Source organism: Athene noctua, chromosome 13 (assembly GCF_965140245.1).
Source record: "Athene noctua chromosome 13, bAthNoc1.hap1.1, whole genome shotgun sequence".
Lineage (NCBI taxonomy): Eukaryota > Metazoa > Chordata > Aves > Strigiformes > Strigidae > Athene > Athene noctua.
The window spans coordinates 12,178,240-12,199,810 of record NC_134049.1 but is presented as its reverse complement, the minus strand read 5'-3'; the positions used below and the strand labels follow the sequence as shown (position 1 = coordinate 12,199,810).

The 21,571-nt window shown below is 41.1% G+C and overlaps 1 protein-coding gene across 1 annotated transcript in view; it reads left to right on the top strand.

Annotated features, from left to right (window-relative positions):
* Positions 1-21,571, top strand: part of ADAMTS17 (ADAM metallopeptidase with thrombospondin type 1 motif 17) — a 196,480-nt gene that overhangs the window by 145,580 nt on the left and 29,329 nt on the right. The window contains exons 16-18 of the mRNA XM_074916879.1: positions 2,389-2,546; positions 6,818-6,977; positions 8,981-9,116. Coding sequence (XP_074772980.1) covers positions 2,389-2,546; positions 6,818-6,977; positions 8,981-9,116 — 454 coding nt within the window. The remainder of the gene's footprint in view (positions 1-2,388; positions 2,547-6,817; positions 6,978-8,980; positions 9,117-21,571) is intronic.

Below are 21,571 nucleotides of genomic sequence, written 5' to 3'. Positions count from 1 at the left end.
AAAAGGGCCTGGGACTTTTTTTCTCTGTTAGAACAGGGTCTGCCAATTTTCTCTTCCCTCAGTGCATCACACCAACATCTGGATAACTGTGCTTCCGTTCTAGCGTAGAAAAGACATAAACCTCGAAATGAACTTGCACTGACAAGTCAACAGTAATGTGATGTCCTTATGGCTGTAATTGTCTTTCAGTGTTTGAGGGATATCAGTGATGCTGATGCAATAGGTTATGCTGGAAGAAAAGACATGTTACTCCAAGTATCTTTTCTTCTCAGTATTCATCTTACAGGGCTTCCTTCCGCAGTAGAGCTTTCTGCATTACCCTACTGACACATAGAGGCACTTCCTGACAGGACAGACATGATCCTACAGCTCCTGGCCTTACGCATGTGCGTCCAGCTCACGGACTCCGAAAGGAGCGTGGCAGTGGAAGGCTATTCCTTGCTTGCTGATATTTTTTATTCATGGCCTGGTTTCCATCAAACCCAGTGGTAAATAGTATCTCACCTGCTTCTGCCTTTTGAGAGCAAAGAAGAATCAGGAAGTATCCTGACCATAAGCTCAGCCTATTTCTGATGCTGGAACTTTATAATGCCTGTCCAGTTTTTTAACTTGCAAAAAAGCCTCTGGAGTTATTCAGAACAACCTAGGGGCCGCTCTAAATTATGCCTGTAGCTAGTGCTTGAAGGTTGAAATATTCTGCCCTCCAGGCTTGAGCGCAAGGGGGTATTAAGCTGATGTGCCAAGTTCATGTTCTGTCCACTGAGCAGTCTCTGCTTGTAACTTGACTTCTCTTTATGGCTGTGACAGCTACATGTTAACTTGTTCAGTGTTTGCATTATGAAGCACATACAAACTCAGGAACAGTTTTACTATGCACTTGCAAATCTTCACATGTGTATCAACACAGGGTTTTGATTGATCTTTGTCTCAAGGAAAGTTTAGGAAAATACAGTTCTAAGAGCTGGTTCTGCTTGGAAAGTTTAAAAAAAAAAAAAAAGGCAGAGAAGCAGAGTTTTCTTTCTACATTTGGAAGAAGAGTTTAGAGATAAATGATCTACGAATTTTATGTTAATGCTTGAAGATCAGAATAGGTTTTCTTATATACTGTCTGAATGAGAATCTCTGAACCCAGCTGCTGACAGAATTTAGTCAGTCTCAGGATGGGCAGTCTACATAAAAATGTACAGATCTGGCCTCACAAACCAGCCTTTGGTTTACAGCCACTGGTGCTCTCATACTATATTTCACCCCAAGTACCAGTTTTAATAGCTGTAAGAGTATAACACTGCAAGGATGTAAGTGTTCCACCAGAAGTATCTTCAGGTCACACTCAAGCAGCTACTCTATGATATTAGATTATTACATCTTGTCTACCAATTTGGTATATGTGTCTGAATTTATGGTACCATCCATTTTTATAAGATTAAAATCTAAAGAGTTAGATTTGAGAATAATCCATAAAGTGATCTAGGTGTTAATTTCCAATATACCAGATATTCCAAGCATGTTCATTTTACATACATGTCTACGTGTTTCCCATGTCAGCTTTGACAAATAATGCTGAGATTATTCCAGGAAGAATTATGGCTCTACCTGATTGTTCTCTAATTATGCTTTCTGTTTACAGTCTGCGCTCTGCTCAGCTTGGATAAGGACCATAGGGTAGTAAGTTTTGGGCTTTCCTAGTTAGTCACTTCTACTTTGTGGTTCTTGCTTGTTAGCACAGTGCTGTAGTATTTTAATACCTTCAATTCCAAATTAAATCTCTCTTCATGGAAAATCAAAGAAAAACATTTCAGTTGTGCGAGCTTTCCTTTGCAAAAGCAGAGCTGTATATGTAACTGATTTCAACAATATGCCATCAGTTTGTGTGGCTTTTGGACACACTCCTGAAATAGGTCAAACTGTGGAAGAGTTCTGCCTTTAGCCCTAAACTAATCATATGTTTTTCAAGGACAGTGTGTAGTTATCTTTTCTTCCTTTTATTTCCTTTGTACCTCTTTTTCTTCCTGTTAAATTTTCTGGCAGCGCAATGGCACAGAGAATGTCTCGAAGTTTTGAAACTGGAGAACATTGCTCATTTGGAAAGCAGAACATCATAATTTTAGGTAGTAAAACCTTAGCGAGACAAGTTTATATGTCATTATTGTTACTTAATAGCAATGTTAATAGAATTAGAAAGCCTTCATCAACTGAAGTACAGAATATGCCCAAGTTAGAAACATTATGACAAGTCAGCTAAAAGTATACTTTTTTTCCTTTAAACTCATGTCCCTTACAGGGCTACTGCATCTTGTACTTCAGGTGGGCTGAGGCAGAAGCTCAATAGCCTATATTGTAATTACAAATTTGCTTACATTTCATTCCATGCTGTTTGATTCATTTCAGCTTTAAAAGATTCCAGTAAGAGATCCATTAACAGCGACTGGAAAATTGAGCTTCCTGGTGAGTTTCAGATCGCAGGCACTACTGTCCGGTACGTGCGAAGGGGTCTGTGGGAGAAAATCTCTGCCAAAGGACCAACTAAAATACCACTGCACTTGATGGTAACTTTATATCCTTTGTTTGTGTTTCTTAAGTGATGCAACGTAAAGGGTTTATATCCTAGCTGAAAGTTATATTTTGATTGTTTGCTTCCTCATCAGAGTTTTTAAAGGTATGCTGTAGTGCCCCTTCGCATTCTTTTGCAGCACTGTAAGGGCTGGAGAAACCCAGCTCCCTACTTAAATATAAATTATGCTCTATTCTGGGAGAACATGCTTTGTCCCAGTAAGCTCATGTCCAGTGCAGGATACTCCTGTAATGTGTCACTATGTGATAAGTCCATTCTAGAGGACGTAGGTTTCAAGGAACCTTCTTTATTTCATGAATATACCTGCTCACACACATGAAAGGGTATTTGCCAAAATATCTTCTCAGCTTATGCCGGAAAGTATTCTTTATTTAAATTCACTGTTCCTCTAACAGAAGAGATGCAGATTTGGCATGTACAGATGCTACACATGAATTTGACCCTCTGTAGTGACTTAGTTACACAGAGAAATGTTTCTTGTTTTCTTTATATTGTTTTTTCAATTTAATGTATTTTAAGGTGTTCTTGAAAGTTTTTCCTATATGTACAATATAGTCCTTCTGTTAACCAGGCATGTCATTTTATAAACAGTCATACAGCTGCTTTATGAGAACATAATGAGAAGTCCACAGGGGTAAAAACAGGGTTATAGTCCCAGTCCTGTCACTAATGGATGATGGGGTGACTCATGGGTCAGTCCCTTAAATTTGGTGGTAACCTTTATGTTCCTATCTGAAAGATAGCTGTAACAATGCCTGTCTCATATATGTGTTGCTAGTTGAAAGTCTACAGAAAGCTTTACGGTTTCTGTATAAAGGTTTGCATGGAGACATAGAGTATTTTAATGTATGCAGTTTCCTGTAACATTTTTATCCAATTACACTTTTCTATGTGCTTTTTCTTTTCCTTGTGACTTTTTGCCACATTTGTTCACTGGAGGCTATCTGTAAGTGCTGCTAAAAATCAGAAGTCTCTCCCTTTCCTCACCTAATTTTTTGGCTCACTGGTGTTCATTGTGCAACATTTCAGGGCTCAGTTTGAAAAGCTCAAAAGTTTCTTAAACTTTTCACACACACACACACAAAATAATAATAATACTCCACTTAGCCAGTACTTTCTCTGTGTCAAAATGTGCTGCATAGGAACTTGAGGTGTTTTGTCTTTGTTTTCTCAGGCAGATGAGTAAGTTTACCAGGTTCACATACAGATCAGTGTAAAGCTGGATTCAAACGGGTTACTACTGAATTAGTGGTGCACATTTGGGCACACCAGCACCTTCCTGACTCAGCCATGTAATTCAAGGTCTGCCCACACAAAGGATGTGTATAGAGGAGCTGTCTTCATCATCAGAAAAATCAGCTTCTGCTTGACTTTAGCATTAACACAAGTCTTCCCTCCTGAAACCAGGTCTCTGACAAAGTATCTTGAACTGCCAAGGTCTTCCTGACCTCATATAAGAAAAAGGAATTGCACAGGTACCGTTTGTGAAGGTGCTCTGCAGCGTTCCTCTGCCAGCTCTTGGAACCTTCCAGGGTGTTACTTGGTTGAGGTGTACTGCAGTAAAATCTGGTGGCAGCATTTTGTGAACTTCGGCATCAGCAGAGCTTTGTTTTTAAAGAAATACTCATTTTCCCTTCATTAAGGAGTAACTAACATAGGAAACTAGTGATTATGAGGTTCTCCACAAGTATCCTGTCCATGTACAGACTGGCATTTTCAGCAGATATGAGCAGAGGAAATTTTCCTTCTTCACCTTCCCCCTCAGAAATTATTAAAAAGGAGGAAAGTAAAAGTTACCAGGCGATTAAAAAAACATGTGGCTTAAAATCACTGCCAGTGGTAAACAAAGCACACGTGAAGTCTTTTCTTCAAATCAGATATTAATCTTTTCCTTGATACAGGGTAGTGGGTTTCATTCTTTCAACGCAAGAGAGGCAGGATGGTTACCAGTTACCTCTAAATGGAAAACTGTTGTTCAAACAGTGGTGAAATACACTGGACTGACAAAGAGCCAGAAGCTTCAGTCAGTCCACTGTGACCTGCATTTGAAACCAATTATACACACACACACACCCCAATTATATATGGCTACGAAATTGCATGAAATTGGTTTCATATGGGCCTTTAGATTCACTAGTCTTGCACCCATATTGAGATAATAAGGATTTCTTTTTAGGAGCTGGTTTTTAATACTTCAGGCATTTCTCCAAGTGCATTGCTGTAACTATATTTCTTGGAGAAATTAATGTTTGTGTAACTAGGCCTGTGCTAGACCTCCTCTCAGCAACAGAGGACAACCAAACACTCCCAGAGCATAATGATGCTTTAGAAAAAACTGATTGATCAATTCTATAGAACAAGCTGTTTGTATCTAACTCACTTTAAAAAAGCCAGAGCAGGATTTGAGTTCTCTTGCCTCTGACTGCCTTGTATTTTGAATTGTGTTTTTTAAAAAAACATTAATCTTAGAAACTGTAATGATGGCTGGCTAGTTTCAACCTTGATACTCAGTTCTGGTAGTAAGGCTCCCTCTGTAGCTGAAGCAAAACCATATCTTTGTTCCCCACATCTTCTGGAAGAGGCTTTTCTGCCCAGGGTTATGCACTGTGCAGAGCAACTCATGGGTGCTGATTTTGTGCAGGCCCACAGTGTTCACTGCACAGACCTCCAGGATGTCAGTAGCACTGCAAGCTGGACCCTTTCTTTCAGCATATATGGTTATTTTTTTGGTTAAATGAGCTTATAGTAGCTTTAGTAAGGTTATTGGTTAAGTAGGAGTGATTTCTGCAAATCTGAATGGGAAACAATTGTTGTTGGGAAAAATAGAATTTGCAAATTTGCTTTTTTTAATCGAGTAGTTGCTTATTTCACTAATGATAGCCCTACTTAAAATGATCTTATTTGATAAGGTAACATTCCTATTTCAGTAGATGACAAGAGCCAGCAGAATTCACCTGTCTAATGCTGCTATTATGGGATATAGTATAAGTAAGTCTAACACCACACCATCAGCATTACAGTAGTACTTCTATGGCCTTTGTTAACAGTGTAGTAGCTCAGATTCCATGGACCTCATACTCCATTGGGTATCTTCTGGTCACTTCTAACTCAACCCAGTGAACGTGAGAACCAAATGAAGCCCAACATGTAAATCAAAACAGGACCAGAACTGTCATCTGCCTGTGGTGAAAAAATAAGCATTTTTCTCTGTTCCTCTTGGAGTCAGTGACTTTTGGAGTAATAACACTAGAGACATCACATGTGACTCCATGAGAAATAATCCTGCTGCTGGAAGCAGGTTTCACCTTCCTCTAGCAATATGCAGGGTATGAAAATATATATGTTGCCAGCAGCTGTATGATATGACTCTTCCATGTCATCCTCAGGTTTCTGAGACAATAAAATTCTTCTCCTACAGCTTGTCAGCAGGAATAGTCATGCTCACTTGGAGTGCCATGTTTCCCAGGAGGCATATGACTTTTTTTGCATCAGTTGTTTTTGCTTTGAGAAGGATCACTTTGTTCCTTCAGATGTATTCATAAACATTTCTGCCTTCAAACTATAGACTGCTGCAGCCCAACTCAAATGCAACAGTAAATGCTGCAGCTCACAGAATCACAGAATGGTTGAAGTTGAAAGGGGCCTCTGGAGGTTGTCCCATCCAAACCCCCTGCTCAAGCAGGGTAACGTAGAGCGTGCTGCCCAGGACTGTGATCCATAAACAGCACAGTATTACCCCAGAACTAACTTGTTCTCTAAAAGGTCCCCAACCATCAGCCCTGAGTCTCTGCATGAGTATTGGAGATAACTTGCTTTCTAGAAAAGAAGGGTAGGACAAGTATGAGGAGTGACTTTTTCACTCCAGATGCTCATTAAAATAGTTGTTCTATGAAAACTGCTGATTTAGTGCTTTGTGTTGTGTTACTATTTCACTTTAGATAGCCAGTGGCCTGCTGATCACAGTTGAGGTTTAAACAAAGCTATGCACTGAATTCCAGATTTAGACATCTCCATGACTGTTTTTAATATTCACAAATCACAAGCAGTTTTTGCTCCCACAGATGCCATTTTACCAATACCACTGTAATTTCAGGTCTCTAGTTGAAGATTTGGTTGCCTTTCATAAGGTACTTCTATTTTAGACATATTGGCTCGAGTCAGCATTTCCAGCATTACTGTCTCTGCAGTCTGTTGGCTTTCCCAGTACACTGTGTTGTAACAGCCTTTCTTTTCCTGCTGAACCAGGTGCTGTTATTTCATGACCAGAATTATGGAATTCATTATGAATACACCATTCCTGTAAACTATACTGCTGAAAACAGAAGCGAGCCAGAAAAGCAACAGGATTCTTTGTACATCTGGACGCACAGCGGATGGGAAGGGTGCAGCGTGCAGTGTGGAGGAGGTAAGGCCATTTGGAAGCTTGGTGGGACTTGCTGGACGGTGTTTGCAGACACCAGCCGTTAGAGAGGTGCCTGCAGAAAACAGTGTTGCCAAAGCATGAAGGAAACTGGCCATGGGAATGGATGTTGCCATAATGAACTCAAATGAGAGCTCATTCTCACCAGCTCTCCCAGCTATCATCCACATCCCCACAGTTAATTTTCACCCAGTGTTTTGGCAGGGACGCTGCTTTGTCGGCTCGTTACCGTAGGCTGGAACCGCACCTGGATTAGTGCTCCACGGATGGCTCAAGGCGCCGTGTGCAGCCCCATATCTCAAGCCTCGGTCACATTCTTGGAGCAGAGTTTTCACAGGTGTTCAGGCATGTTCACTGAAAGACACTTCCTTCCCCAGGGATGAAACGGGGGCAATGCTGCTGTGACAACTCCTGGAGATTGCATCAGACACTCTTAATGCAGGGTGAACTTTCTGGGAGTACATGAGCACACTGCAAATCACACTTTTCAGATGATCCCTAGGATGTGCTGAGACAGATTTGCTGAAACCCTGGGGGGAATTGATACCTGTGAAACCAGAGACTGGTTTGTCAGCTGCTGTCCATTGAATTTTCAGTGCTGGAAGAAGTAGTCTTTTCCCTGAGGAAAATGGATCATTTCCATGCATTCTGGCCAGTCTTCACCAGTAGACCCAATTATTTATCGTATTATATGACACAAAGAAAGAGTGCTCATCTTCACATTTGGAGGCTCACTGCCCTCACTGTACTGAAATAGTGGATTTATTTTTTTCTGTAAATACAACTCATTTTAAAGTGGACACTTACTTTTACTCATGTTTTAAAACAGTACTTTCTTAGAGCCATTAAACCCTCACAAGAATGAGTAGGAAATTTGTTTATAGCTCTTTTGATTTGTATTGCAAGTCTGCCACATACTTGAATCAAATCAGTACCTGGCAACATGGCTCCCACCAGTAATAGCTTGGATGTCGGTTAATCTCTTATATTTTGGTTGTCAGATGCTTTTACTACTTATCCAAGCTAGGAAGGGTCTTTTGCCTTCTATACAGACTTTTGCAAATTTTTTATTAACAGAATTTATTTTTTATTATCTGCTGCAGATCATGAATAAACTCAATTTAATGAAGACTCAGGGTTAAGAAAAGGATCTGAGAAACCAAAATAATTAGCAGTAAGGCAAAGTCACTTACTGCAGGGGTGACATTTTCCTTGTCACATCTGGTCATTGTCATGCCACCCTGTGGCACAGTTTTCCTGATGTCACACAGTGGAATGGAAGGTTGAGCCCTGAGGGCCACACTGCTGTGTCTCATTGAAACTCCTGATGCACAGACAGTTTATGTAAGAAATGTTGTGTTGTCTACTGATGGCAGGGTTTTTAAAGTAGTATATCTGGAGGAGAAGAAGATGAGAAATAATTTATTTTGGTGCCTTAATTTCTTCTCTTTTTGAGATACAAACAAGCCCAGTTTATCAGTCTTGAACACAGTCATTCCTTTTCAACCTGACTCTTCCTGAATGGGGAGCAGCAAGAAGCAGCTGTCCTGTCATTATCAGTCACTGAGGGGTGGGTGGTTGTGTGGCTTCAGCTTACACAGCTGGAGCATCTGTCCTAGGCAATTACAGGGCACAGCTACATGTGGAGGAGGAACCAGAAATGAAAGCAAATTGTTTTCAAGATAGTTTTCACCTTAAACACAAGAAAGAGAAAGCCCAACATGTTGCTCCTGTGAAGCAGTCATTTCACAGTTATTGGGGAAAGATTTGTAGCTTTTCTGAAAAAAAATACAAAAAACAGAACAATACAAAAGTAAGACAGAAGTGGAAAATAAGATTTCTTTCAGAGATGGTAAATTTGTGTAGATTACATCTTGTACAGACAGTAGGGAGCTCCTAGCTTTTGAGTTTTGATTAACGAGTTGACATGGTTTTGTTCTTAGCCACTGTTTTCCTTTTTCAGACTTCTTTTTTTGTTTGACTTGTAGGTGAACGGAAAACCATTGTGTCCTGTACTCGAATTATTAACAAGACTATGACACTGGTGAATGACAGTGACTGCCAACGAGTGAATCGCCCCGAGCCCCAGGTCAGGAAATGTAACACACACCCCTGCCAGTCACGGTAAGGAGTTAAAAAATAATAAAACCCAATAACCTTTTCTTTCACAAATCATCCATTTCCAAAGCCTCCATCTGGTGAACATGGTGAAAATGTCTAAATGTGCTAGGACACATTGTTAGCCATAGTAACCAGCTGTAATATTCTTTTTCTACTGATGAGCAGGTCAAATTTTCATTACCTACCTCATAGTCCGTTTAACTTGTGACCAGTAAGGACAGATTCCATGCAAGCTGCCTTCATGCATTGTTTGGGGATGGTTTCTTTTCCTGTTGGCTGCCTCCTGGGTGACAGAGCCACTTGCAGTATTGTGCTGGTTTTACTGGGACAGTTAATTTTCTTCACAGTAGCTAGTATGAGGCTGTATCTTAGATTTGTGTTGAGAACAGTGTTGGTGCTACAGGGATGTTTTTGTTACTGCTGAGCAGTGTTACACAGAGCCAAGGCCTTCTCTGCCTCTCATCCCACCCCACCAGCAAGTGGCCAGGGGTACACAAGGATTTGGGGGGGACACGGCCAGGACAGCTGACCCCAGGTATATCCCAGACCATATGGTGTCATGCTCAGCAGATAGAGCTGGGAGAAGGAGGAGGAAGGGGGGACGTTCGCAGTGATGGCATTTGACTTCCTGTCACCATTACACGTGGTGGAGCCCTGCTATCCTGGAGATGACTGAGCACCTCCCTGCTGATGAGAAGTGGTGAATAATTTCCTTATTTTGCTTTGCTTCTGCACACAGCTTTTGCTTTACTTACTAAACTGTCTTAATCTCAACCCACAAGTTTTCTCACTTTTACCCTTCTGATTCTTTCCCCCATCCCACCAAGGGGGAGTGAGCTGTGTGGTGCTTAGTTGCTGGCTGGGGTTAAACCGTGACAGTGACTGCATATCTAACCTTTTCTATTTCTTTAATCATCATGCTCTGACTAATTGTCAAACAATGCTACAAAGAAACCTCACAAACAACTCACAGCCTTTAAGCTACTATAGCTGACCTGCTGTGTTGCATGCCTGATCTGTATTAGCATAGTTCAGACTGGAAGTCTCTAGGCGAGGAGTGTCTCTTCTTCATGTGAAGTTTGTACAGTGTGTAGTAACACTTGCATAGTGTTAGAAACATACCTGCGTCTTGCTGAAGTCAAGAAATTATGATGAAGCGTATTTTAGATACTTTTCTCATTAAGGGTGCTTTTCTGCATCAGTAGGAGTAATTAGAGATCTGATAGTGATAAGTTCTAAAACTAATAAAAAGCTCTCTTTTTAATCTGGCAAGCACTTTTAAATTATTTAATTTTGATATTCAGGGAATAAAAAAAGGTGTTTCTAGTCAAAATGACAAAGCACAGGAAGTCAGATTAATTTGTTCAGTTTGTTTTACTAACAAAAAAGTTCACTCTTGCTCTGCAGTATAGCATTGTGGGGTAGTGTAGACACTCCACTTTTGATAGAAGTTAGAATATAAAATCAATTTAGGATAAAGCTCAACAATATCTGAAAAAAAACCATATTCAAAACACCCTGCTAGCTGTTGCATCTGGTATAATCAGACAAGCCAGGAAACATACCTACAAAGCTAATCCTGCTAGCGGAAACAATGGGGAAAATGAGAAACAGCACACTTCCTTCTAATTAGACCTGCACTCTGATTAAAGTGCCCTGAAGCAGGGAAATCCAGTGTCAAGTAATCCACCAATAAGGCTGGGCTGTTTCGGGTTTCATTTTCTGTCCGCACTGCCTGTTATTGCTGCTGTACAGTATGGTGGCCATACTGCTCTCAGTGGTACTGAAAGGTATCATGAGATACCCCACGTGCTTCTAGGTGTGTGAGGATTGCCAAACTCCCAATGACTTCAAGGAAACAACTGTCATTTCCATTAGGAAGTTTCCTAAATTCAGTGGTGGTGGTATTTCTGTCATGTCATTCTCTCAGAAAGACAGAAACAAGGAGCATCTGCTTGTGTTTCTGCCCTGGCACGAAATATTTCTTCTAGACCTTTTGTGAAGCCACTGGGAATGGTCTGGAGGGAGCCCAGGTAGGTATCTGGAGGGGTTCAGGTGGTAGAGATGAAGAAAAGCGACTTCGAAAGCTCTGGAAGAAGTGGGCAGCTTCTGCCTCTGCAAGCTGGGAGCAACAAAGGTAGGCCTTGGCCACCAGGTCTGTTAGAGCCACAAGACTCACTGTGCTGTTTCTCGATGGGATCTCCATGACTGTGAGCCCTTGGTGAAGTCTCCTCTGTTGTACACTTTCACCATGACATTGCTGCCTGCTGGGGACAGTGACACTGGGTGGGTTAAAGACACAAAACCTCCTGAGAAAGGAATGCTCTGTTCCTGGATCCAGGTTGTATTTCTTTGGGGATTGAGGTCCAGCCCTTCATGTTATTCCAAGGTATCGCTTCTTCTGTATGGAGTTGCCAGGCAATGTATAGCCACAATTTAGCACAGTTCTCCCCAGGAGCAATTAGCACTAGCACGATGACCTCTCATTGGTCCATTTTTTTCAGAGCAATGACAGCAAACACCAAATGTTCATCGTACCCGGAAAGGCCACAGAATGCTTGCTGATGATCGGATAGACCACACTCCCTCGTTCCCTCCGTGTAGACTATACTTTCACACTTAACATGCTTTTAACTGGAAACATTTTCAGAAGCACATTCTCTGTGCCTCTGTAGAATTTAAATTTCCACTTGCGTTTGCCCACCCAGATATTAGAAATGCATGCTTAGCATATTCTCTGACCAAGAACATCTTAAAGAAACCAGTCTCTTTCACCATGTCAATGCTTTTTTTATAAGCCCTGAATTTGTTTTAGGGTTTCAAGTAAAATTATTGTAGCATCTTGTTACAGTAAGGTCCTTTCCCATTTCCACTCAGACCAAAGACCTTTACCTGAGTTCAGAAGAAGGAACAATGCTTTCCTTTCTGTAGTAAACCTGCTCTGTTTTGTGCATTTTGAACTGCACTTACACTTTTACTCAGAACTTAAGAGAATCACTTTACAGAGAATTTATCTCTAGGGAAGGGTCTAATGGCCAGCACAGGGCTGGGTCGTAGGACACTCAGTCTCTGTTTCTCTTTTGGATGTGCTGTGTGACTTTAATTCCCTATCCCATACTGTCCCTTTGCTTCCTCTCTCAATCCAGTTATAAACTGGATTGTAAACTCTTTGGGATGGGGTGAGATCATGTTGTATAAATGGAGAAGGAGAAGGAGGCTATTGCTTTTGAGATTGTAATAAAAATAAAAAAATAATAACCCACATTATATATATAAAGTGATCTGGAGAAAAGAAGGGTATGATATTAATAACAGCTTCTTTCTTCCAGCACGATCCCAAAGTGCTTTGCAAATTATATATCCCTTTGAACTTCAGCCACCTCTTGGGAGAGCCAAATAACGTGGGGCAGGGGACACTAGTTTCATGAGGCCAAGGAGAAGATTAGAACTCTGCAACTGCAACACAGCATCTGAAAAAAACAAAGCAGTGTCGAAAAAAGGATTGGATACACTGACATGTTTTAAAATTAAACGTCAGAGAAGAGAATTTTCTTAAGGGTTTTGTTGAAACTGGCAAAAATAAAAGAATCTTTCATTCTTTATTATTGTTACTCTTTCACCTTTTAAAAAAAATGCCTCTTTTTCTTCCTATTTTATTTTTTATGTTCCTTGACCCTCTTTTTCCATTAAATTCTTTACAGCTTCCTTTCCTGTCCCAACTGCACCCTATTAGCACCTCTTTATTCTAATCCTTTGCCTAGCTCTTTAGATATTTTTTACAAAACCCTGCTGTAACCAGATGGAATCTGGATTCTTGCATGCGGTGTGTATGGGTTGTTTCCAGCACACTGAACACCAACCCAAATATATAGGCAAACCCAGCACTCATGTTGGCACAAGACTCAGAAATCACAGATCACATCAGCTGTTATTACTGAAAACATAGGTCGGCCAGTGGCCACACACTTCAACATGCATGGTTGGGTCTATGAATATGAAACTGCTCCCCTCTAATGCAGGAAAAGAACCAAAAACACATGAAATTTCCCAACTGTTAGACTTGTAATGGTCTGTATGCAAACACTGTTAATTTTCCTCCTCTTTGCTGTAACAGATTTTAATAGAGGTTGAGTTCTTTCAGGGACCTGCTGAATATGTGGTATTCCTACACAGATGCTTAACAGCAGCATAAAAGCCAGAAACCACTGCCTTCACCTACAGAAAACCACAGGAGACCTGAGCCCTTATTTTTACTATTTAGGACTTGAAAGTATCTCCTGAGTCCAAGGGTTAGTTTTCTGCTACTACCAGCAGGATGTCACGGACTCCTTTCGCTTTTGCTCCACAGTCTCCTTCCCTCACTAGAAGCCTCTCCTGTGAACTTGCTGTTCATGTGGGTCAAGATCTTTTATTTCCAGCTTTAATTATTCATTGTCATTTTTCAGCCATTTATTCTTGCATCAGCTCTGTTCCTTTGCTTATACAGTATTTTCCCTTCCCAGTTCTTTGCCTTGGGCTAAGTGCCATACAATACAGCAAACCAGGGTATCTCCTCCTTCCATCATTTAACTTATTATTGGATCAGAGACTGTACATCAGTTCTTCATTCCCTTGGTCATCTTATCTACCAGTGCTCTAATTTAAGCTATTTAAATTCATAATTTGAGTGCATAGGTGACCAGAATTATATGTAGAATCCCAGTCTTAGTCCAATCTAGCCCTTATACAGTTACATCCATACTCTCCTGTCTTCATTGACAGTAACTCTCCTGATACATGCTCTGCTTTTTTCATGGCTGCATCGTATTTGTGGCTTACAGTCATTCTTGATGTTTTCTTCCTCATTTGTTTCAACATATGAATCCTACTGCAACACAGAAATGCTTGTTATTAGTCCCTAAGCACACAACCTTGCACTGTATGCTATTTTCATTCTACCTCTCTTATTGCAGTACTCAAGGTTATACAGTTCTTCCTGTATGACGTCCTAATCCCCTGTTGCATTGACAGTGCTTCTAGACTTCTTATTGTCAACATTTTCCCCAATTTTCAGCAGTTTTCTTCTTTTCGTGCCACGGTCGTTAATGAACATACTAAATTAGATCAAAGACAGATCCTTCAGGAACTCCATTGGTAACTAGTCTAAATTTCTCTCATACTTGATATTCCTTTACAGCACTACACTGTGGCCAGCTCTCACCTACCATACACATTAGGCATTGATATCCATGTTTCCCAGCATATCACCAGTTTCTCCAACTTACATAAGCATTTCCAGTGCAGCAAAGGGAATTCTTTACTGATAACCAAATAGATTGAATCTACCATATTTCCTTTGTCTGGAAAAGCAATTATTTTAATCAAAGAAACACAGCCAACGAGTTTTGCCTGGAGGAAACCTGTGTTGCGCCCATTCACCACTATGTCCTTGATTATTGTTTCTCTCCAAATCTACTCTAAAACTGCATGGTGCTGAGGTCAGTTCTGTGGTTACATGGATCGCTCCTTCCTTCCTTCCTTCCTTCCTTCCTTCCTTCCTTCCTTCCTTCCTTCCATCCATCCATTCTTCTTCTGTTCCCTTTTCACTTTTCCTTCGGTGGACTGGAACCCAACACCGGGCTCTCCAAGGGTTCACACACCGCACTGATGCTCGCCAGGGGAAATGAAGGCAGGTATAAGTCAGCTGAGGCTCTAGCTGGCTCAGCACCTTGCCGACCTGCCCAAAAGGCTAGTGACCACTCAGAACACAGTGCTTCACTGTGTGATGGTTGATAGTGCCCATTGATTGCTTTGATTACTGATCTGATTTAAGCTCATGGTGCTTATCTGTGTGACTCGCTGTCTGAGAGTCCACCTCTCCCTTTAGACTCCACCATGTGACAGTGCTCTGTTTAACAGTCCAAGAATACAGAAATCCGTCTCCCTGATGCTGGTCTGCGTGCACCATGTTTATTTGTGTTACCATCACAGGTAGATGGGGAGAAGAACAGTTTTGAATTTATTTTGTGAGATCAAAGTCTTGCAAATAGTAGAACCCCGGGGGGGGGGGTGGGGGGGTGGGGTGGGGGGGGAGCAGTATAATGGAAAACTCCTTCAGAATATTAGCAAATTACTTGCAGAACTGTATGGAAATTATACTAAACTGGAGGGACATATTGGGAGTGTCTGTTAACTGAAGGGACTGAGCTAGACATTTAATGGTTCCACATGGGTATGTTCTTTCATTAATCCAGTCAGAGTCTTTTGGAACCTGTACAAATGTTTATCATCCATCAGGTTCAGTGGCAACAAGTTCAAAACTTTATCTGTGCCTTGTGCTAAGAAACATCTCCTTTGGTGTGTTTTGAATTTGGTTACATGAAAAAGAGAAAAGAAGGAGCAGCCATGGGGAGGGTTTCAAATCATTTTAGCCTGGAAATCTGGCATAAATAGTAATGTTAGCACCCTCTGATCCAAGGAGGCACCACGTAAGAGCTCATTTTGAAGTACTTCCCAAAACTGGAGTTGGGATCTCTAGAATCAGTTTAAGCTTAATGAATTTGCCAGGACTGTGCTGGACACTGTGCAAGACACGGTGGCTGCAGGCAGCTGAGCAAGCGGGCGATGCTGCGCTCTGGTGGCTGCTCTGCCAGGAGCCGTCCCAGGCTGCCGGCAGTGGGCAGCTGCCACAGGTCTCTGGCGTGGCTTTGCAGGCATAGAAGCCAAATGCTGAAGACCAGAAAGCCTGAGACACTTCTGGGCACCTTTGTGTGTGGGTAGCTGATGTCTTGTGGTGGGCATGTCTGTTATCACCATCCACTAGAAGGAGACAAAATCACATGCATTCTAGGTTGTAAGACGAGTTCATCAAGTACAGCAAAAAGCAATCAGTAGTTATTAGCTGCTGAAAGACAAAAAGATATTTTCAAGCAAATCCAGCAACTCAACACAATGAATCAATTCTGGAAGAGAAGTAAGAGAAGGCTTGGGAACAGAGAGTAGAATGAGGAGAGCTTATTGGCTACAGCTAAATGCATTTACATCAGGTAATTCAAGATGACTCGCTAGAGCAGAAGTTAATTTGGCATTAGTTTTCACATGGAGTCATGAGACAGGTTTCTTAGCTTTGGTGTAAACACCCAGGCTGGTTTACATCACAGTTTTCCCATTATAATGTTTGTCTCAACTCACAGTTCAACACTGCCTTGTTTTAAAATGTTAAATGATCTGTGTTTCTTTGGTTTGAGGCTCTTCAGGGTAAGTGCAGTCTTCACCCACAAGGAAGGATTAGCAGGATAATCTACCAAAATATGTAACTGTGAAATTCACTCCTACTGCTGCCTGCTGTAATGTGCTTCACACAATTTGCATCCTGTGGTGTGGGCTGAGGAAAAAGCACTGCCTTCCTTGAAAGGCAGGGAATGGAGCTGGACACCAGTTGCCCCATAAAAGATACACCAGTCATGGTCAGGGTAGAGCTAACTTGCTGCAAAAGGGAGCTCTGCTGATGCCTTAGTGTAGTGAGGCAGCTGCCAGCAAGAAGGACACCTACTCAACCAACGCCACACTGAGTCCTCCAAAACTGAGCGATCTACTTGATTTGGGAGTGGGAGGAGGGAGAATACAGTCTTTTCCATTTAAAAAAAAACTTCCCAAGGTGCATGTAAATTATAAAACATTGTCCTATGGCTGATCTTATAACTGGTGGGAAATTAAAAAAAATAAAGCTGTCAAAATGATAATCACTAAAAGAAAAAAAGAAACCTGTGTGAGTGAAAGTTGGCAAGTCTGTTAGCAGAATGACTACTGTACTGGAAAATTACTGAGCACTGTTTATAAAGGCAATCAGACAGGAATGTTAGTCTTGGAGTCCTACTTTCGACATCAGCAGCTGTATTATTCTACTAGATTCCTTGTACTTTTTTTTTAAAAAAAAACCAACCTTCTAGTGACTGGGTGTGGCACAACCTGTTCCCAAAAGTCAAGATTCACCTGATTATTTTGACCCCAGTATAGCAGAGATATAGTGGAGCGTTTCAGAAGTGTGTAGGGAGAGAAAGATACGATAGCAGAGTGTGTATTTCATGGAAATCGGGACTCCATTTGTAAACAGTGTTTTCTACATAATCAAGCATGAACTTAGTTTGATAGCTGTAAGCAAAAAATATCTGACTGTCCATGTGACTGATTCTCAGAAATCTTTTCCAGTTGTCCTTACTAAAATTACCCAGTGTGAAATCCTGGCCCCACTGCAAGTTGGTCTGAGTTATGCCTAAGATCAATAGAGCCACAGTTTCATCCAGGTGCCTCAGAAAACTTAAGAATGACTTCAACATGATTTTGCATCACAAAGTGGTGCTAAAGAAAACCAGTGCTAACTAGACATGGAGTTATACCCACCTGTACATCAGTGCAAAGTGCAAAAATGTACGTTAATCAAAAAGGTATGCAATAAAATCTATTAGAAATAAAACCCTCAGATTACACTGCTTTAGATTACTTTGTCACAAATGTTTTTTCAGACTAGCTATGTTTTGTTTAGTAGCAAATTCACTCTGATACTTTATTCAGCAGTAGTTGTAGTTAAGAGCCAGTTCTAAAAAACCAGGTTTAATAATTGTAGAAAAAATTGTTATTGCAAATATGTCTTTGGTCACATCCAAACTATTATTTTGAAAGCAGGGAAATTAATTTTGCTGTAACATTGGGGAGGGAACAAAAATAAGACAATCCCTGTAGATAGTGAATGCATGTGTGAATATGTCATGAATGTTTAGTTAGTGGAACAGAACTAACTTGTAGGCACTGGTCTTCTGCAGGGTTCGAGACAGAAATAGCTAGGTGAAATTTAATGGGCTGTGATATTTGCCCTAGAACATGTAACAGCTTTATGTTATAAGAGGCTACAAATCTCTGAAAAGTGACCTCATGTCTTTTGATTGTGCTCCTCTACCTCATCCTTCAGCCTTGACCCACTTTATCTTCATAGCATTTCTTCCAAAATCCTTAGCTACAAGTCTTCATTTGCAGACAGTCATCTCCCCTGAGGTTATGTACCTAGTGCTGTAGACAGTTTTTTTCCCTAGAAAATGTGGGAGTCTTAGGCAAGTAGATAGAGTGGATAATTCAAGGTTAATGACTAATCCAGACCATAGAAAGATCAAATGATGAACTGAACCTCCAGAAGATATTTCAAGTTTGCTCCAGGGGCCTGCCAGATGAGCATTGCCAAAGCAGATTAGAAGAACTCCTAATTCCTCAGCAGAGATACTGAGAGGTCAGAGGTTGAGGAAGACACAGAAGACAAAGATTTAAAACAGCCCTCTCAGATTGCATGTCCTGCCCATCCCAGCTTTTTGAGGCTAGAGAAAAACACACCCTTCTGGGCATTTTTTAGCTAGAAAGACAGCCACTGACTGGGTTAAAAAATCTGTGCTTAAAAGCTCATAATTTTCTTCCTAAATCTAACCACCAGCAGGGATCATCTAGCTCTTGAATCTTCTATAGAGGTAGGATTACAAAAACTAATACTGTGGATAAAGTCATCCCTATGGTTGTGAGAAAGATGAGTGTGTTTGTCACATAAATCAGTGCTTGTTGGAAACATGAGAGGCTCTCCAGGGACTCCAGCTAGAGCCCTCACAAGGTCCAACAGAAGATAGGTTATAACCTGGGAGGGAAAGACCAAACTGAAAAGAACTATGGTGTCAAGCAACCCCTAAGATCAGTTTACAGGCTCAAAACATAACTGGAAGCCAAATGCTCTATATGATATACACAGGGCTCAGTGTACAACAGTTAATTGGCTTAGTTAATAATACAGAGCTAGCTTGGTGGTTTGAGTTAGAACACTAGAATTATTTTTTACATTGTCATAAGAAAAACACTGTTTTTTTTAAAAATGAAAAGTCTCATTTTTAAACACATTCAGGTGTGTTCAAAAGGTGTTATGACAGTGTAGAGAGGAAAAATCTGTCTATAGTGTAATTTAACAGTAACCATAATGTGATACTATTTGTACATCACATTTTTCTTCCTTGTGTGTATATAACTTGCAGATAATAATTATTCTCATACCATGCTGCACATTCCTTTACCAATATGAAACTGGCAGGAACTTTCATATTTAATAACTTCATCCATAAATCCCTTGTCTTTCCACTTCAGTTGTGAATTATACTGTTGAATATAGTTGCAGTGATTCTGTGTCTTACAGGCACTAAAGTAATATTTTCGGCTGCCTATGAAGGGGGCTTTGGGAGAGCTGTGGGGGAAGATCAGGGCACTGCCAGTACTGCCTGTAGGACTCGCATTTACTTGTTTGTCAGATCATTTTTACCATTGAACCAAGCAGAGATTTTACTCAGAAGAAGTTTTGTGGTCAAAGTGATCATCCCTGTGATGCCTTTGAAAATAGCCTACTTTACTGATATTATTCAAACATTTAATCTGTCACTTATCTCTTGGATATGAAACTAAACCCACCACTTTAAAATGGTCTTTAATTTCTGGAGTATTTTGATACCATGTTAGCAGCAATTGTCACTAGTAAGATGGCTGTGAGGTTTCAGAGATCCCTTACAGTATAGTCCCACCTTATTTGTAACCACTGGACTCAGATGAGGATTGGGTGCAGCAGATTGGTAGCTGAAGCTGGCCATACAGATGCCACTCTGACAAAAAAAAGCTGGAGATTGTGCTTTCAGCACAGGCACAGCTTTGTATTGGTTCCCTGGGTTTTGGCTCATGCCCCGTGGAATCATTCTGATGATAATATTTGTTTTTTCTGTGTCAGTTTTTCAGTTACACTCTGTCATATCTGTGCTAGACCAGCACTAACTAGAGACCACTGAACAGGGTAGAAACGAGGCGATTTCTCAACTCTACAAGAGCAACCACAAAAATTAAAAAAGGAGGGTTTTTTTCCTGAAAGGGAAGTCATAACCTTAGTTCTTTAGGGCATCTTGAAAATAGTTGGCATGCTTCATGCTGCCCATCCTAAATGCAGGCTCACAGACAGTCTCTGCCAAGAATGTATTTTTATCTTTCTCCTTTACTTTCAGTCCCTTTCCCTTTTTCTTTTGCCAGTAGCTGTAGATCACAGTGAGAGTACAGTGCTGAAGTGAGTATTAGTTGAGTGGAGCCTGTACAGAAACCCTTCCCAGCCCTATGACTCACATGCAGCTCATAAAGCAAAGTCATTCTTCCCCCCTCCATGCCCTTGTTGAGCAGTTCCTTCACCCAGATAGATAACTCCCACCACGTTTGCTCTGACAGCACAGAGCCCAGCTGATATCAAGGGAGCCTGGCTATTAATTTTCATGAACACTGATTTCTGCACTTCAAGGCTATTTTTGTCAGTCTTTCAGCCCTAGTATTCGATTACCCAGCTGGCATTTTCCCATTCCGTAAGCAAAATACCAAGCACTCAGCTACAGAGATGCACCAAAACTACTGTCTAGAGAAACACGTTTGGTGGCTTGCCAGCTGTTTTAGCCAACAGAAATTCGCAGATGTGTCAACTGCTTTAATGCACAGAAACATTTGAGCGGGGCCCTGTTCCACAAAAGACAGGTGGCCAGCCTGCTCGCTCCTGTCCTGCCCAAACCAAATGGCTTCTGCCTTCACTGTCAGCGCAGTCATCAGGGCTGTCACACCAGGTCATCAGTCATAGCATTTGGCAAACAAATTAATGACAATTGCACCAAGTGAAGATGTTTCTAAAAATTGTGCTGAACTGGTATTTCACTGTTCAGGAATGGGAGGGTGAGAAAAACAGTTGTTTGATTTATTGAGGAGAAGTTACGTAGCGACTTCAAAAGAAATGTGGTTGATAAGTTGGCATGTATGGTGCTCTACCTGGACTACAGGAGCCTTCAGCAAAATGAAATGGTATGTCTGAGCAGACTTGGTTTTGAGAAGTCTTATTTGAGCTACTTATCTTAATAGACAACCCAGGATTGGGTGACAAGTAAAAGATTCATGGTATAAGGATACTAATCTAAATGACAGTCCTAAATAACAGGCTAGAAGGTCAATTACCTGGTGGGAAAGGCCTGATAGCCTTCCGGTGCACAGCGCCTACACAGTTGTTGTTCCAGTCTTTCACTTCATACAGGAATGCCTCTTATTACAGAGAACATGTTCCTCACTGACAGATTGCAGGAAGCGTAAAGATTGATGCTGCTTTTCTTTAGGGAAAAAATTGTTCTTCCCTACATACCTCCTAATTCAGATTCTTTTTAGATATTTTATTCACTGTCTTGTAGCCCAGCTCTAACCACAGTGCTGCTTCCAGCACTTGTCAGTGGGAGCCTTTCAGTTGGGCTGGAAGACAGCAGAGTGAGGTCGCCTCATTTCCCTTGCACGCCCACAGCCAGAGACTGCTCGCAGCAGCAGCAGCGCGTCCCTTACTTTGGAGGAACCTGAACACCTCACAGCATTGTGCTGGGTGTTTGCCAAAGAGCCTTTAAAGACAT